Source organism: Hyposmocoma kahamanoa, unplaced genomic scaffold (genome assembly GCF_003589595.1).
Source record: "Hyposmocoma kahamanoa isolate Upper Pololo Valley unplaced genomic scaffold, ASM358959v1 88, whole genome shotgun sequence".
NCBI classification, from domain to species: Eukaryota; Metazoa; Arthropoda; class Insecta; order Lepidoptera; family Cosmopterigidae; genus Hyposmocoma; species Hyposmocoma kahamanoa.
Window position 1 is genome coordinate 4455982 of NW_020654466.1, and position 19682 is coordinate 4475663.

The following is a 19682-nucleotide window of genomic DNA, read 5'->3' on the forward strand; positions in this document are numbered from 1 at the left end:
GGAATGGAAGCGGAATTTTGTAACGATATTGTGCATAGCGTATTGAACTTTATGTTCAACTGCGTAACGTACAAACTAGATACGAGCCAAAAATCACGTCTCGCGTGCAATTAGCGCGCCCGGGTCGTGTGTCTGGGTGCAATTAGTTCTCTAAGCTAGGAGCTGTGGTTCTCGAGATTTAAAAATGGTGCCACCCACTGACCTATATTGTGCTACCGGAATGAGCTTATATAGGCCTAACAGTAATATATTGTTATAACTTAAAAACGACATAATGACAAAAATCTAGTTTTTTTACAACTAGAACGGACTAAATCACGATTTTATTTCGTGTAATTAGATCTAACGTTGGTGCAGTGGTTTTCAACATTGAGGAATGGTGCCGCTGGAATAAGCTTATTCCGGAGCGTCGATAGTAAAACTCCCTTATAACTATGAAACGGCAGGTGGAGCGACTCTAGGGGTCGTATTCTAGAACTCTACTCAATGCTCAAGTCAGAACTTGAGTATTATTCAAAGCACTAGAAATCATACTCAAGTCCTCGCCATTAGGGTCGTATTTCCAGTGCTTGAAATCATATTCAAGTCTGCTCAAATCCTGACTTGAGCAGAGTTGAGTTTTTTGAGTAGAGTTGTAGAATACGATCCTGAATCTACTTTCTACTACAAGTCGTAAGACTTGAACCGACTAAATTACGACTTTTGCCTGACTAATCAAATTTCGAAAATTCGATCTTGGTCACGCTGGAAATTATTCTGGGGGCCAATCGCGCTAATTGTCAAAGGTTTAACCAAAACCTCCAACCTCGCCAATCTGACACGTTGTGTACATTTCGTATCGCGCTAACTGTCAAAACAAAAACCTAAGCCAAAACTTAGACGTGTGACACGTAACGCACATTTGGTATCGCGCTAATTGTCAAACGTAAAACCAAAACCTAAAATGTTGCAAATTGGTATCGCGCTAAATATTTTGACATTTTAACCTCACATGTAACCTTGGGGGAATAGATTAACCTTTGCAAGGTCAAGGTTTGTGTGGCAGTTAATGGAGAGTAACTTTTCACTACGTTTATCGTATATAAAAGATGTTCCACGGTTACTTAAATGTTTTGGAAAGTGTTTATGAGGTGGATGTGGCCTAAGAACGGGCTTTAAATAAAAGAAAAGCATAGAAAGACGATCACATTTAACATGTCTGAGGAGAAATTCCGCAAACGATATACCGTTTGTCCACGGAATTCATTTCAGGATTGGTGGAAGAACTATGCCTACATATTCTCGTTAAAGGACGGTCTGTTGCATTGGATGTGGAGACAAAGGTAAGGGTTGAGTGGAATCCGAAAGTTCTCAGTTTTGCATAATAACCAAAATTTCTATACTGTGTAAATCATTATTAATTTTGTTACAGATTTTAATAGCTCGTATAGTTTTTAACAACTGGGGCGTACCAGACCCCCATTGGCAAGTGCTTATCACCCTTTCCCAAGTCAGTGTCAGAGAGGCACAAGCGGTAGCTGCTTCAAATAAACCAGTTATTATGAATAAATATGCAGCTTTCCTAAAAGGCATGCCGAAAGAGATGGTATTAAAAGGCGGTGAGAAAATAAGCTTTACAATGTACATCATATTTATTAGTTCTTGTCTTATTTCCTGTTGTTATTATCAAATTAAAATTACAGGTATAGGTAAAATATGTATAGTTGTATAAAAATATATTACAAGGTTACAATTTATCTCTTTTAACACTTGACTTTATACAACATATCGTCCCCTTACAGTGAAGCCTCACATATGCATTTTCAGTTTGTTTTTACTGATTTTTGTTGAATAAAAATTAATAATGTAATAATATAGTATCTAAAAGAGGTATAATTTAAGTAATTAAAATGCTAACTACACACATTATTGCATTTACTATACTTCACACCATATTTTTATCTTCATCCTAAAAAATTACATAGAAATATGAGGTATTCATTCTAAGATGACGATGTATACCTATTGTAATTGTTTATTATCTTAATATCTAAATTGATGTATACTTTTAAGAGGTTGAAATAAAAAAAAGAGTGTATTTTTAGTTTATTTATTGCCTCAATCTACCCCAAATCATCCTTCATTTCCGGAGCGAGCTTGCTTTTGATTCTTCAAAGAAGTCTGAAACAAAAATATGTATATAGGAAGATTGGAGACCTAAATTTAAGACTGTGCCATACCTCTAATGAGAGTAGTGACAGATAAAGCAGGATGGGTATTTATATACATACAGTATGAAGCCAACATAAACGCCAGAATGTTTAGGGGCCTTTTCAAAATACATTTAAAAAAAGTTTATATCACTGTGGAAATATAAAGGGGACAAAAGTCTACAGATTAGACCTTCGTTCCTTACGCTCTTTCAGATTTCCACAATTGAACATATCATCAGCAGGAATTAAGAAAACATGTTGAAAACAAACCTGTCATTCTTGTTAAATAGTCTATCAAAAAGGTTAACTGCAGGCACCAACTCGGTAATTGCTTTGCAAATGGCAGCTACGGATTGGGCATGCAGATCATCTGCTTTGGCAGAAATAATAGCTGCCTCAGCCTGCACCCTGCCAGCATTCACTTGCTGCAAGAATGCTTCGCATGCTCGCTGCTCCTCAATGCATAAGAATTCTACCCGGCTCTGCTCCAACGCTCATCAGCTCGCTGTCAACGAAATAATAGATGTGATGGAATAAAGAGTGGGAAAGAATTTGCTCGAATTGAAAGTTACTTTGTTTTTTAATTAATAATAAAGAGTGAGAAAGTTACTTTGTTATTGAATTGTATGTTTGAAGTTATTTTGTGCTAGAGTTGGTGTCCTTTAGGAAGGTTGGTAGGGCCTCTGCCGCAGTCGATGTGGCGTAGATTCTCACCCTGCTTTTCATACCATTCCATACCTGAATAACAATAATAACATCGCATATTATAGTGATATGAGTTCTGGTACAATAACGGTGAGTGATCCACTCACTGTATCCTATTACCTCGCATTATAGCTCACCTTTTGGGATCTATTGCGGGGCCACAAAATAGCCACACACTCGCACCATAGGCGTGCTGATAACACGCGCGAACAACGCCGAGCGAAGTCATTCTCAAGCCAAATCTCTGTGCGATTCGAACTCCAGCAAAGATGGAGCTGGCTTACAGTGGTCGCTCGCCGTCCGACCGCATCCACACTGGCTGAAATACGAGCATCATTATTAATTCTACATTGCTAACATTTCGAAATTAATAGTAGTTAGCGTACCTATTTGATTGTATAAAAAGATACTATTTTATTAAATAGAATATTAAAAAAGGAAAACAATGTGTAGGTACTTGCCTCTGCGTGTTTTATCTACAACAACAACACACTAAATTCAATTAATTTGGTTCAAATCACAACACATATGTTTGTTTACAATAGAATTTAATGACATTTCTTTTACACACTTTTTTAAATCGCTCTTTTATAGACTTGAATTCGTAGATATTGACATTTCAGTGCGTTTTACGGTAAAATTTAGTCGGTTTTAGGAAGTCAAGGCACGTCTCTTAAAATTTAATACGAGGTTATAGTTTGAGGTTTAACTGAGGTTTAGGTTCATTAAAACTGATAGCGCGATTGCATTTTGTGCGTCGGTAGAACCATTAATTAACCAAAACCATAACCTCAAATGTTGTACGGTTAAACCTTGCGAAAATAGCGCGATTGGCCCCCTAGTTGCGCCCGAGTTAGGTTAGGTAATGCACTTTCCGTCTCGTTCTAATAGTGTATCAGCGGTCATTACGATTCCACATTGTTCCTTCGATTGAACTCCTCTGTATCCTCGGGCACTTCCCATCGCGGATACCAGAAACCTGGAGGGGTTTTAGGCCGAATAGGGTTTGTCTTTCCTCGATGCTTAGAACATCGCGCCACTATACGTGCTACTTTTTCTGGATCGTTGGCGTAGAGATCGTTCAGTACCTATGGAAAGGATTAAATTGAGGATGGTACATAAAAATAAAAGAATTTTGCCATTGCCGCCATTTTGTTCAGCTTTTGGTGGATAAACAAAATGGCGACTTTTCAAAATGTCGACAGACTATAAGAGTCCCTTAAAATTGGGTAGAGTAATAAGCGTTATATATAAGTCGATGACGAGCTCGTATCACGTCACGTTTATTAATAATATGTTAAAACAACACGCAATCACGCGGTCACGATTATTTGTAGAGCATCATCGAAGAATGAATGAAAATCAGCTACAACGATCAGAGAGGAGAGAATTTTTGGGTGTTACAAAGTGTTATAAAGTTAAGAAGCAGATAGAGAGAGAGTGTGTGTGTGTGTGGATGTGTACGTACGTCTTTACATTCATCACACAGCCACGCCGGCAATGCTTGTTTCTCCGCTTTCTTCCGCGGCAGTAGCTCCTTGTATACCGGCTGTAGTTTCTCAGGAGTTTTTCTAAAACATAATATATTATGTAGCTTTTTACTAAGCTACACTGAAGGACATCGTTTCAATTATGTTTTCACACAAGTATGTCCAGAAGTTAGTGTTTTTTACTTAAATTATTAATATTACATGATCAATCCTAGTGTTTCATTTGCGCCAATATAATAATGCTATATGTTTAAGCTTATTAAATTACAAGTTTCCCGCACGCAAATAATTTTGCTACAAAACGTTACTTATTGCTTTTAATTGCAAATTATCAAGTATCAAATTATTTTAGTAGAAAATATCAGCTTTTGGACACATCTCTTTAGTATAGAGAGAAGATTCGGGTGATTCTTGATAAGTTTGACAAGTATTACACTGTTAATTTTTTATACTATAAATTGAAACACTATGTAAATGGACTAAAGAAAAGACACATTCTATAATTTTAAGTATGATTACGCTAGATGATCCTTATATATTACAGGGTATCAGACTAGTGAATTTAACTGCAAAGAACGGAACCCCGTTTCCGTTAGATTCTACCGGTGTTCAAAGCCAGCCTCTAATTTAACATTAAATACCGAGGTGCAAAGGGTCGAATGAAGAGAACTTGTAAATTTGATACCTTATATCATTATCCTGAACATTATTACCGGTGGTGACTTTGGGATTTTGCAGGATCGATATGCTGTCTTCCACGTTGGTTTGTGTACTCGATATATTTGTTACGTTTATATTTTCCACTAGTGGTCCCTTTGTAGGGCTGTAATTTAAACATTTATAATACATTACAAGAAGTATTGTAAGAATTTAAAGTACATTTTATTATTATTTTGTATTGAATACTCAGTTTATATTGAATCATAAATACATACCTTATAGACTAATATACATAATAATATAATAAAACAATATTTATTTAAACCAAGTGTGTTAGTAAACTGGTAAATGTACCATAAGGACGCTTTTGAGTTATATTTAATAGATATTAGATATATAGACATACAATTTATTGCTCACACACAGGAACAAAAACAGTACATAGACAGCTTAAATCTAATATGGGCAAAGGCGGCCTTATCGCTAAGAGCGATCTCTGCTAGACAACGTATGAGATACAGGAAAGCTAATCAGAGCGGGATACGTATCGTGCCAATAGCAAAATTTGAATTGTATAGACAAAAGAAAATGTACATTATATTTTATCAAACATAAATAGCGATATAGTATACCTACCTAATATATTAGTCTTTATAAATATACCTAAATCACCTAATATATACAGGGTGTCCCAAAACTCAACGTCAAGCGGTCACTGGGCGAGAGGCCAGGTTATATCAGTTCTGGTAAAAATTAAAAAAAATCCATGTCACTTAGTTAAGTGATAATAGGCATTTTTTTGAAAATGTTGAAAATCGATACCCTAGACCACATGTTTAGGTACTGTCATCACAAATTATCAAATTTTGGAGTGATTTTTTTTTAACGTCATCATAAATAACCATGCTATTTATTGCAGTCACAAATCAAACAATAAACGTATACATATGTACTCTTAAGTTTTGTAAGTAGTAAATAGCATAAATATTATACCGCGACTTAAATAATAATTAACGTAACTTAAAATTTAAAAAAAAACTAATTATTCCAATTTTACATCCGAATTACGTAAATATGTTTTCTCCGTCCAAATTGCGGTTTCGTGATAAAAATAGTGGTTACGTGATAAAAATTGTGGTTTCGTGATAAAGATGCTGTTATGTGTAGTTATAGCTAATATGTATATTGATTCCCGGCAGGATTAATTTGGGAAATTAACTTTTCTAAATTGGTTCTGGTCTGAGTGTTCTGAGTAGAGCCCCGGAGGGAATTCTGTTGCTCATACTCATAGTACAGGGAATTCCCTAGTTTGTGACTAGGTAATAGGTGTGGTAGAGAAGGCAAACACAGACCGGGAAGGCAGAGAAAAACTTGGGAAGATGATTTAAAATTAGCGGCAGGCCCATTTTGCAACGACAGGCACGGGACAGGGAAAACTGGAAGTCTCTGAATATGTCTAATAACAAGCTGATGATGTGGACATAATTTAATTATAGGAAAATGTTGCACTCAGATTTATTTATAATGAATTATTAATCTTAACCATTAATTTTAATTAGAAATTTATGTCTATTATTTTTAGTATTAATCTAGGTTTAAGATATTTTTATATTTTTTAATAATGAATTGTATTTTCTACTAATGAATTATATTGTAACATTTGAATTGTATTAGCAACAAAGGCATTATTATTATTATTATATATACTTTAAACTACCGCCTCTCCCAAGGCCTAAAGATAAATTTTGAATTTTTAAATGGGAGAGGCGGTATTCCCTGACAAAGGTACACTCAGCCGAGGTCAGGGACTCAAATTCAAGAACCGGCGAACAATACGTGCCGTCGAGCAGCACCGCCTTCTGCACTTGTGCTGGAAGCGACACGCCACAGAAACCCAACCGCCTCAAGCTGTTAGCAAGGCTGACTGGAATTAACCCATTTGCGGACAAAACAATTGGGATTATTTCAGTGGAGGCCACATCCCACATGTCGGTGATCTCGTGCGCCAGGTCGAGATACTTCCGGCGTTTCTCGGTTTCGGCTTTCACGAGAACCTCGTCATGCGTGATGGTAACGTCCACAAGAAATACCCTCGACTGCGATCGATCTTAAATCACAGTATCAGGCTTATTCGCAAGAATAGTCCTATCCGTGACAATTGGATTGATTATTATTATAATTATATTATAATCTAATATTATAATTATATTATAACTTTATTAATTGGTGTGGTTGTGCCATCACAATGATTTCCTTCACCGAAATGCTCATGGTAAATTTCGCACATAAATTTCTAGAAACTCAAGAGGTATGAGCCCGGGTTCAAACCCATGGCCTCTGCTTGCCAAACCATTAGGCTACTACTACATTTTTATGTATGGTTGTTTGGCACATTATTATTATTATTAATATCATAATTCTTACCTGATGCAATTGTCTTTGAAAATTTCAGTTTGTCTGACTGCCAACTCCTCAACCTGTTGTAATATTGAAATGCTTGCGTCATCAAAATGTGTTATATCTTCCTCCATAGGTTCTGCTTTTACTGGAAACGTTTTAGGACTTTTACTCTTTGGAGACTTTGATTCCTTTTTTGGACTGGACTTCTTTGGACTAATTAACGGGCGATTTTTCATCTTCACTGGACTGCATTTGGGTCTGTTTTGGTACCTGATATGAAAACACAATTAAAAATACGGTTAATATACCATAATACCTTTATTATTTATTCTCCTGAAACATGTTACTCATTATAACATCGACAACAAATAATTGTACGAAATTTCTGGAGTAAAACCTGCAGGTGTCAGTGATAAAGATATATTTCGGTCACTCACGATATGGGTTACGGGCGCTTTTGGAATATGTGCTGGGTACATATTTATACAGTGCAAGAATCAACACCCCTTAAAATCCCGCTTTGCCGAATCTTTATACGTGAATGGACACGAGTTAGTTTCTAACCGACTTCAAAAGGGGGGGGTTCTCAATTTGACCGTCTTTTTTTGGTTTTTTAACGCGATTACTCCGGCATTTGTGAACCGATTTCGATGATTCTTTTTTTGTTGGAAAGAGAGTATCTATATCTAGAGTATTATACTATATAGTAATCTCAGTATTGGTCCCATTAATTACCATTTGAAGAAAACATTCTACCTCTAAGGCTGGCAAACTAGGTGATGAATCCGATTTTGCGCACTTTTTGGTAACCAATTTCAATAAAACTTGGCAAATAGATATAATTCCACGAACTTTTGAGGTCGTTTTTTTTATTAATCCGCTGGCTCTCCACTACAGAAACATTTTATTTATTCATCTATGACACAATAACATTCCACAAACGACGTACGATAATTAATACTAATTTAATAGATAGATTTAGTTAAATATATAAAAATAAGAATGAACTTAAAAAAATACAAAAAAACCCTAAATTAAAAATTTACAAAAAGTAAGGGAAGTGAATGAATCTTGGACCTAGCTGTGAGACCTCAGAGACGCTATAAATTACTTTAAAGACTGGTGGACTATGTGCTAACTTTATTACAATTCTTGTCCCTATGAAACACCGGATTATACGACATGACTGTATATTGTTACAGGCACATAAAGAAGTTTTGAAATTTTGACTAAATTAAGTCCAAGACTGTGTGTAGGTTTAAAGTAGAGACTACTCAAAACACTACAAAGTCAATTAAGTAGTAGTATGGTTATAATATAACAAACTACTGACTGTAAGAAAAGGTACCTATATGTTGGATATCTATAATATTTTAAAAAATCCATGGTTTCTAAAATAAGTAGTTATCAGAATGTCATGAAAAACTGGGATATTGAACATTGTTTTTAGCTACACTTGACACAATTATAATCAAGAATGTTGTTATCTTCTGTATACATTCTGCAGCGTATTCACCTACAGAAATGTAATTTATACTGTTTGATGCTTCACATCGTGCTAGACCTACCTTCTGAAAACCAGTTGCCTGTTTTTGGACAAAACTCACACTGACCTTGGACCTAATTGACTAGCGCAACACATACAGGTTGTTCTGTTGTAAGTTAGGTAAAAACTGTTTCCTATGTTTGTACAGTCAAGAGTACATCAAGCTTGACACTGTACTTTGGACCGTGCTTATCGTATGCGGCATACAGTTGGTTTTAAGTCTTAAGTGTCAAGCTTCACGTGCTCTTGACCCTGTACATTTATTGGATTGTTTTGTTTTCATTATTAATTATAATCTGTGTTTTCCGTCTGTTTTTTCATCCTTTTCTTTCATATTCTAATGTGTGTTTGTGGGAAGACATTTAACGTTCTGTCTATCTATCAATTTTATTCAAGTTTTGAAAAAATGCGAACATTTGTCTGTCTGAAATTTTTAATTTCAAAATCGAAGCCTAGTAAAAGTGACTGTTGTGATTTAAAAGTTGCTACTCTATTGTACGTAGATTTTGTTTCGTTGCATAAATGTATTTAGTACGAAACGTACCTGTTATACTGTAGAATATTAATAGAATGCTCCATTTCCATAATTTCGTCGTCTTCAGTATTTTTGTCGAGTTGTTTCATCGGACTGTTCACTTCCTCTTTAATTTTTGTTTTTGTTCTCGACAATGAAATGGGTTTCTTGAATTTCTGATTATTTTCTTTTGTGTCCGTTTTAGATCTGTGAAGTAAATTATTAATTTGGAAGTGTGCTCTGTAAAGTATTATAGTTAATTGAATTATTTGTACTGTGTAGTAACAAATCAAGTATTATCAACAAAGTTTAAGCCATTCCAGTCCCAAAATAAACAAAACTTTTTTTGCAAGAGTCCGTTATTTTGTTCATCAGCATTTGTGTTTGCCTTAAACTCCATTGGTTGACGGGAACAAGTCAGCTGCGAAATGGACTTTTAAAGTGATAGCGCGTTGATTTTGCTGACTGAGTATGTACCTCCCACAGCTAAACACGGTTCTTCTCCAAATCGATAGTTTTACGTGCAGATGACGTGCATTAACGCGATTCAAACGAGATTCAGTCGCAGCTAGTAAACCTTTGCACATGTACACAAATTCGGTGACATAAACTTTCCGTCTATCATTACTATACCAACTGTCTAGCAGTAAGAGTATTAACTCTTACTGCTAGACAGTTGGTAATGTAATGTAATGATATGAAATTAAGGTACCTATCAAAAACCCGGTTAAGTGACAAAATATTTTTTTTAAATATCATAAAAATCTATAACCCAGTTTTAGAATATTGAAATTGTTTAATGATATTTCAGCTTTGCATCTTTATGGTAAGTTTCGCTAAGTCGAACACGTTAACTAATTTTAACTGTTTTTAAAACAGATTTTTGTGCTCTATCTTTTGCCGTTTAAAACGGATGTTTGATCATTTGTCACTTTGCCGCGTTTTAGTTAGTAGATGGCAGAATAATACTTGGTACTTTACAAACTTTATAATAATTGGACAGTAGATTGTAACTTCACACAAAGGCAGCGGCGCGGCTTCGATGTTTAAAAAATGACATCAAATAGTAGACGTGTTTATTGTTTGTGGAAGTTTGAAGTGGAAGTACCTCAAGTTCAGAATGGTTCAGCATTTCATTTCTATTTCGTAAAAAAAAATCATACTCCTTCCTGAAGATAGCAATCCGAGATGCTGGTATGTAAATATCAAGAAGTAAGTGCCTACTGTATTTGACAAAGGTAATTTCAATATAGAACAAAAATACTGTGATGAACACATTTTTTCAAATTGTGCATAACCGCTAGGTACAAGTAAAATAATAATGCGCCGAATAGGTAGGGGTTCGCCCTACTTCCACATTTTTATTTCAATTACGCGAGCAAATCATGGGCACAGTTAACCCACTAGTAGGTACTGCCGCCAAACAGTAATGTCAGCATTACTGTGTTCCAGTTTCCAAATTACAGCCACATGGGACTTGTCAACTTTTATCTCAGGGCGACGGGCGCTGTGGCAGTGCACCTCAGGTCTTTGCGATTTAAAGATCTGAGTGGCACTGCAACTGTTGCAGTTTAGTCAGGCGCACGACTTGTACGTCCCGTCACCTGACATAACAGTAATAAAAATAATAATAACCCAAACAATAAGCATTGACAAAAGATGTTCTTTACACCTGCCATCATTAGTTGCATAGCAAGGATTTGTTATTAAATATTCTATATCGAATTTAGCTAGAGTATAGTGTTATACATATACATTTTAATGGTCTGGAATAAGTGTTTTGAATTTGAATCAAATTGGCAGCCATAAGCTACGTTAGGCTCGCGTAATTTATTTACTGTACGAATATTTTAAAAGTGTTAAATCTTAGTAATCATATTCGAATAAATTCAAAACCAATATGATTATACTTACAAGAGAAAGTTAACAGGTAGGCCGGGCCCACTTGTTGGTGATGGTAGTATTGTGTCATCGTTATCACTTGATTCCTTTTTAATTAGAAGCTGAAAAAGTAAATGTATTTTTAGCATCATGAAAACGGTTCGTTACTGGGCACCTATAAGGAGCTGGTTGAATGCTGATCCAGTTATATATAATTAGTAGTAGTTGAGCTAATTGTGAAAGAGTTAGTCTAGGGAAGTACTGCCACATTACCGAACAATAAATACAGAGGAATGCTTAGTTTGCATGACACGTGTGCCAACAGTACGCGAAATTCCACATGCTTAATCTCAGTCCGCCATTGTCGTTTTGTACGTAATGTTCGTGTCAATTATATCGCGAAAAACCTCGAAAATCGTAGAATTTTTTTTTTGTGCTACTTTGGAGTGCAAAAATGTTAGTATTTGTGGGGGCGGATTAAGTGGAAAAACGCCTGGTTGTAAATTGAGCTTCTTGATCTTGGTTTTGCTTGGATCGCGGTGAGATTTGGAACGCCTTCGGATTCTTATGCAGTCAGTTTTGGAATGTCGTTCCGCTCCCAACGCTCCGTCTTTTATATCATCGCTGGCCCGCCGCACCGCTCGCATTCTTTTCAAGTGTGCGAGCGGGACGGCACCAATGCAGGAGCGGGACGGGAGAACCCTACAGACTCCAAGCAAAACCCCTCTCTCCCTCTCGTTTATTTACCAAAATCTTAAACGAAATTAACAATAATAAATTACAATATTATAAATCATATGGGCGCGAACACGTTTTCGTCCTGAACAGTATTTTCATTTTAATAAATTTTAAATTTTTGTTTATCATAAATTTGTATGCCATCGATACGATTAGAAGAATATTGTTTTTGTTACAAGAAACGAAAGTAAACTTTATACTATATACTGCTACAATAAGGTCGCTTCTTTTTTGGAGAACTAAGTAAACATCTCGAGTTCATCGTCTTTCAGCTATTTACCGCTAGATGGCAGCACAATGAAAATCAAAACGTCGTAACTTGCAACAATAGGTATTGAACTTTCGATATGCCAACAGAATAAAGCTCAAATTATATTAACAGTCCATAATAATATGTTATTTCTTCTTAAATTAAGATTTCATACTGTTTTGAATTACGAATGTGTGAGTTTTGGCGATAGCGATTCTGATAGTAATCGAGGCTTAAAGCACTTCCATTGTTTTTGTTCTTCCTTGGATTATACTATAGGCATCGAGTATATAACCAGAAATTTTGGTTTAAGATTGGTTTACTTCAGCTACTTTCACAGTCTAATGATATACGGCATTTTGCTATGGGGTAATGCCGCCCATATCAATAGAATCTTCATGGCACTCTGAATTTCTGACACTTCAGAAATCTGATATGGCACTACTGCAGACAGACTTGAATAATGTTGAACAGCAGTGTCGTTCAAATGCAATGGTACTTAATATAAATATTTCTTTTTTATAAAATTCACCACAAAAAGCAGCCAACTATAGTTAAGGTGGTGCAAGCTTGTATGAGGTAATGGAGGTAAAAGATTTAGGTGTTACTTTAGACAATAAATTAAAAATTACCACTCACATAGACAATATTGCTAGGAAAGCTGGGAGAATGTTGGGATTCATTAAACGCAACTCCAAGGGTTTTAGCATAAAAACCACAATTACGCTATTTAATGCGCTTGTACGTAGTCACTTAGAATACGCGAGTATTGCTTGGAATTCTGCTTACGCTGTGCAATCTCAGCGCCTTGAAAGCTTACAGCGCTCCTTTACTAGACATAATGCGTTTTATAGCCCAGAGATCTCCCACCAATACCCATATGAGAACCGTCTAAAATTCTTTAAAATGCTATCATAATGTAAAAGACGTAAATTACTTGATCTTTGTTTTTTGCATAAACTATTTAATGGTCAAATAGATTGTAAAGTAATCATTGATAAAGTGGGTCTCAATGTTCCAAGATATAAAATAAAAAAATATATCCCGCATTGTAGAATTAATCTCGCTCTAAACTCCCCAATTTTACGCTTATGTAGAGAGTATAATGCAATTAATAGTGATTTTATTGAAATAGATATTTTTAATGACACATATAACCGATTCAAACAAAAAATTACTGAATTTCAGTGATTTTTTTTGTATTGCAAAGATAAAAAGTTTCACTGTAGTATTTTTTCCAAATTCACATTTTTTTTTGTACATGACAACTCACGTGCTACGTTGAGAGGATTGTACTTTGCTTTTTTTTTGTTTGTTTCTGTTCCTTACTTTTTAGTCTGATGTCATAATTAAGAATGCAGAGTTTCCCTGTTACTGGGATATATACATTAAGATAGATATTAAATTTTATATTGCACTGAATATTGTACATGTTCTGTTGGGATACCAAATAAATAAATAAATCTTTGTCCTGCAAAAACGTGCGGTTCAGGAACATTTACAATCTGGGCCCCAGATTACCTTTGAGAGATAAGCTTAAGGAAATTAACATTCTTACACTAGGGTCACAGTATATTTATGAAAACGTAATTTATGTTAAGAGGAATAGTAATTTCTTTATAAAAAATAGTGACAGACATAACATTAATACGAGGAATAAAAATAAACTTCCTGTTCTTGATAGTCGTCTTCACAAAGTCACAAATTAATTTAAGGGTCAATGTATACGCTTCTGGTTGATATACAAAATTTGCCATTCACGAGGTTTAAAACTATAGTGAAACAAAAACTTCATACTATAGGTTATTTATACAACGTATGCGCACTTGGATGTCAAAAAGCCGTGGTAGTAACCCGTTTAGTTGATGTTTCAAAGCAAAAGAAATATATTGTAAATGTTGAAAGTGTACAAATGTTATTTACAAAGAGCAAACTCTAGAGTTTCTTGCTCATTCTTCCCAGGGAAATCTGCCTTACGAATGAGCGGTACAGTGTAACCAATGTGACGATTTCAAGTGTAATAATGCTTATCTATGAAATAAAGATTATTTTTATGTGATTTGATAAATAATGACGAAATATGGGCCATCCGACACTGGCAACTCATCAGGCAAATGGGCCTTATATCACTTTTAAATATCAACACTCGTTTGCGCTGAAATCTCAAATTAGAAAGCTGAAATAGCACAACACCAACAACTGACCTGTGTGCACACTTCTGTATATACCAAAAATATTCTGTATTTATTGTAATAAAGATAATATCTCTAACAATGGTGGGCTGTTCCATTTGGTTGTGTGGGAAAAACAGCAAAACATCTAATTACAAAACGAACGGAATCACATTTAATTGGTGATTAAATATGTAATTTTCCAATTTTCGTCTATTATAGCAAAGCACAAGTTAAACTGGTCGATTTGAAGTGAAACAATTGACGACACCCGGCAATGGTTTCGAATTCGGGCTAGCCAATCGGAGCGCAGTTGTCACCGTAATGATTTAGCAGAATAGTTTTCAAACAGATTAAATGACATTTCGTCTCTCTTTCTGGTTATATACTCGATGACTATAGGTAATTAACTAGTTTTACCTTAACACCGCACAAACTTTCACTTCCAGCGCACTCAGAGGAATTGGTCAAATCTACAACACTGGTGGCCTTGGTAAAGACGGCGTCCAACCTCGATTGTCTCATCCTACCACTGCCTGCTTTTCTATGATTTGGACTTGGGAAGTTTAGCCTTATTTGTTTTGTCTCTGGGGTTGACCTGTACGAAATATAAAAATTGGTCAAATAAAAATTAAAAAGGGTATGTTATTAAATCAATATGGTTACCCAAAACAAGAAATTTCTGACACCTTCGCTTATTTTTCATGATACAAAGCGATCGGACGAACAAGTTGTGCGCCTGGTGGAACACACCTGTCCGTAACAGTTACAGTGCCGCTCAGAGCTTTTAATCGTAAAGATCTGAGGGGCACTGCCGCTGCACCCGCTTTTAATTTTACAAAGAAAACATTCCAATTTACGCTATATTAAGTTTTACAAATTATTTTATTGAATGAATTTTTATTAAGTTCAATTTATTATTAATTATTAATAGAAATGAGAATAAACTAAAACATATTAATTAGTACTGCAGTCTTATGTCTGTTTGGGATTTTTCATTAGAGGAAATACTGGATCCCAAACTGGTGGTACGGTGGTTTGTTTGAAAAAACAAATATACGCGATTTCAATCCGGAAAAATAGTTTCATTTCCTATGTATAACAATCGCGAAAACCTAAGAACTCGATATGTAATTTTGAATTAATCTGTTTATAATATTTGTCATTCTTTCTATCTTGTACAGTGTAGTCCTCTTATAATTTTTGCTCTCACTTCCTTGGATTGGCTGAAAGAGATCTCTTTTTTTGAGATGAATGTGTGTACCTTTGCTCACCTCTAATAAGGTAAGTAACATTTGAATATATTTATTTATAATAAAAATGTCAAAGAAATCATGAGGAATAAATATCGCCAATTAAAAATGTCAATAAGTTATATGAGTAATACATTATATTTACAGTATCTTACCATTCAACTGGACATTTCTTCTTGTCTTTTGAATCAATTAAATTTCCAGACACATTACTAAGACTAGAGCTGTTTTTAAATTTCTTCTTAAGAGCTATAATGGGACTGACTCTTCCAGGTGTACCGTCAATCTCTAATACCGACTCGTCTTTATATGTTTCAACTTGCCCAGGAAGTTCTTGTTTAGGACTGGTTATGTCATTTTCAGGAGTATATGACGGTGAAGGGTTTTTATGTTCAGTTTTAATATTTCTGTTTTCTTTTACAGGAGTTAGCACAGTTACCTCTCCACATAGTATTTTTAATATTTCATTAACAACCGCAAAGCTCTTTGTTTCATTCAGTTTTACTGCAGTTAATGCTGAAATTATTGTAACGGATTAGAATGCTGCATTAAAAGCTCTGCTACACGATCGAGTGTTATAATTATGCCTTTGTAATACAGTAATACAAAGCCAATGGTCAAATCAGAATAGTATAACTTTACATAACAAGTGCGTGTGTGTTTGTTTCTGAAATACAGGAATTTCCTAGTTCAGGTACATGTGTTATTTTGACATTAAATCGCATAAGTAGTCTTTAGTTTTCTCTGTACATTATGTTACTGAATAAACATAACAGCTATCTTAATTTGACAAACTAGCCTAGTAATCACCTGGGGTTTAACCATTTCACTATTTCAATCAACAGCCAGGATGTTTAAAGTGAAATATCAAATCCATTAAATTTCTAAACTTCTTCTTCCCAACAAAACCGTTATTGTAAAAAACATTTCTTTGGATAATTGATAGTCTTAGTAACCCAGATTTGTTTTCTATTGGATTTTTATGTTAACATGTTTAGCAACACCGTAGTGGTTATGCTAGAGGCACCACAATATGAATTTGTAACCCATGTGAGATAGGTTAGTTAAAAAAATCTGCATGTTTTGAGTAGTTATATGGGAATGATGAGGAGCTTGATTCCAGTAATGTGAAAAGTGCACAAAGTGCGAATATAGTAGAGGATTGCTCTAAGAAGATAATGTGTGCAATGTTTGTGTGTTGTGTGCGCGTGTATGCGTGCGTGCGTGCGTGCGTGCGTGCGTGCGTGCGTGCGTGCGTGCGTACGTACGTGCGTGCGTGCGTGCGTGTGTGTTTGTACAGATATCCTCTGATAATGTAAGAGTTATGTAAGATTTACATTATCTTACCAACTGTATTAATTATTGCAACCTTAGCATCTATGATCTTCTTTAAGGCTTGTGAACCTATGCAGGTTTTGCTGGAAACAATATACAACGTAATTACACTTTTAGTTTTCTATTTGAAGGGTAATTATAAGCATTAACTAATTATATTTAACTAAGTATTTACATGAATATATAAACATTTAAAAATACGAAAAAAAAATTGACAATTATTCTCCAAAAACTTTGTTTAAATTAAGCAAATTGAGAGGCAACCATTGTCCCACTGGCCTATCACCACACTATGGTTGGCTCGCAATGATAGGTCCAGCATTTGAATACCTAAGGTGTCACATATCTATCACTTTCTAAGTTAGTGAGAATTGGGAATGTTTAGTAGCAATTTTAAAAGCCATGGTACCCTAATAGTATGACCTACTTGTCTATCAAGTGGGCCGTGGTTTTCGAATCTAGGCTCACACCTCAGAGTTTCTCGAAATTTATGTGCAAAATTTAATTTGAAATGTATCATGAGCTTTTCAGTGAAGGAGTTCACAACTTGTGAAATCCCCAAACCGCAATTAGGCTAGAGTAGCAGACTATGGCCTAACCTACCTAACTACCTAACCTTTTTTTTTTGGAGACTCATGCCCAGCAGTGACACATACAAATGGGTTGATGATGAGTAGCAATGTCTGTCCTTAAATGTGAAATAAAATATCGTAATAAAACATGCTAATTGTAGGTTTACATTGCTTGGAAATTGTGTGAAGTTGCCATCCCACATTGGGCCAGTATGCCCCAAAAACTCCCTTAGAGGAGGCCTGTACCCAGAAGTGGGACATAAATGGTGAGTTGATAATGACACCATTTAAAATTACTTAGTAGTTTTCTTCAATACTAAAAATATTTCTTATGAGCCCGACATAAATGTGTGAACATTTCAGGCTTCTTAAAACTAGATAAAAAAAAAATGCTATGCATTTGTAAATTGAAGAAAGTAAAAAAATTACTAATGCCACAAAATTGTTTTCACTGTATCCTTTGGAAGGAAGAATATTGTAACATACCGGAGCGGAGTTAGCGTGAGAGGAAGGGAGGTGGAGCAGGAGGGGGTTTAAAGTTTACATTATACATACCTTTCACATTTTTCCTTTTGGTCTGTCATTTCACTTTTGTATTTCTCAACCTCTAAGGATAGCTGTTGCAGTTCATTCTGTAGGTCTGCAATCAGAAAACACACAACTACACCCATTTGTAGACCTAAAATTATTTCTCTGCTGGAAACTTGTTGATCATGGTTTATAGAGTGCGATTATCAGGTTATTAAAACATGTATTATATCCCTAAACACCATGTGTAAGTTACCTTTGAAGTTCGCTACACTTTGCTCTAGTGAAGTACCGAGAGCCGAAAGTGTACGACTTAGAGGTAACTTGGTTATGTTAGAACTAGATTCAGATGATGCACCCATCATAAAGTATCATTAATAATTAATATTTTAATAGTATAGTTTACCGCCCTACAATATGATATGCCATACAATACAAATCTACAATTCTTTTTTTTTTTTTTTTTTTTTTAATTTATTAAGGCTTTGGCAAAGCCATAAGACTAAACATGAAGTTTAATTATGTTTCTGTAAATATGGCCGCCACAAAGAGGATAGGCAATTTGCGGCGCGGCGTGCTTGGATTGACTCGGGATTTCTTAAAACAGGCCGATACGGGTATTTTAGTTCGAGATTCGTATAATTTTGCGTTTTAATCTTCGATTAAGGCACAATAGCACTATCCTATTCCACTTTAAACTAGACTTCACAAAATAATTGAAAGTCAAAATAAAAACGATACTTTTCCCTCCAAAAGTTCCAGAGCGAATCCTACAATTCTTCTGAGAACCACAGACCATACAGAAAACAACATTTTTTTAAATATGCATGGCAGTTAATGTCAAGCAGATTTTTTCATATTCTTTTTTATGTACCCTAGATAAGGAGAAATTTGCCAGTAAGGTGTTTAATAACATGGGAGAAATGTTGACACCACGCCGATAGGTATTCGCGGCCACAAACTATTCGCGGCGAACTTTATGTCGTTGCAGTCAATGCTTTCATATTTTACAATAAAACAAGACAATTGAACATAGAAACAGTATAGTGACACGAGATAATTTTATTTTCTTCCCGTCAAGCGACATTAACAACTTTGACATTATTCAGTCAGTCAGAATATTAAGTATTTCTCACAAAAAATAAGATCATTGCAATAAATTATGTCTTTGGCCGAAACAAATTGCAAGTGTATAGAATAGCACATTAAATGAATATACTGTATTACTTCTATCAAACGTGTAAATAATAATAATTTTACAAACGAAAACGGTCAAAAATTAAAAATCCGGTTTTTTCGTATCGATATTCAATTCAGCCCTAGTATGATGATTATTATTTAGAATCGAGTACTATGAACCAATCACATTCCTCGCTCTCAATAATTACAATCCGTGATATCCGATTTCATTGGTTAACTAAATGCCAAAGTAACATATCGTCCAATG

General features: G+C 35.0%; 1 protein-coding gene across 2 annotated transcripts; it reads right to left on the reverse strand.

The window, feature by feature from the left end:
* Window positions 1-667: 667 nt before the first annotated feature.
* Window positions 668-18553, reverse strand: LOC113235842. 2 transcript variants are annotated; one of them, XM_026471760.1, is made up of 12 exons: window positions 18492-18553; window positions 18263-18347; window positions 17148-17218; window positions 15956-16316; window positions 14968-15145; window positions 11422-11510; window positions 9538-9714; window positions 7472-7717; window positions 5073-5210; window positions 4366-4468; window positions 3736-3985; window positions 668-756 (listed from the first exon to the last, which is right to left on the reverse strand). In XM_026471760.1, the coding sequence occupies exons 2-11, from the start codon at window positions 18289-18291 to the stop codon at window positions 3803-3805; spliced, it is 1575 nt and encodes a 524-aa protein (XP_026327545.1). In that variant the 5' UTR covers window positions 18292-18347; window positions 18492-18553; the 3' UTR covers window positions 668-756; window positions 3736-3802. The 2 variants fall into 2 exon arrangements, with proteins under 2 accessions (XP_026327545.1, XP_026327544.1); XM_026471759.1 differs by having other exon boundaries at window positions 18263-18542.
* Window positions 18554-19682: the final 1129 nt, after the last annotated feature.

Coding starts and splice junctions, on each gene's coding strand:
- LOC113235842 (XM_026471759.1), bottom strand. CDS start 18,378: ATGGGTGTAGTTGTGTGTTTTCTGATTGCAGACCTACAGAATGAACTG. Junction 15,146..15,955: donor AAGAAATGTCCAGTTGAATG/GTAAGATACTGT, acceptor TATTTCGTACAG/GTCAACCCCAGAGACAAAAC. Junction 3,986..4,365: donor TGTGTGATGAATGTAAAGAC/GTACGTACACAT, acceptor TCCTTTCCATAG/GTACTGAACGATCTCTACGC.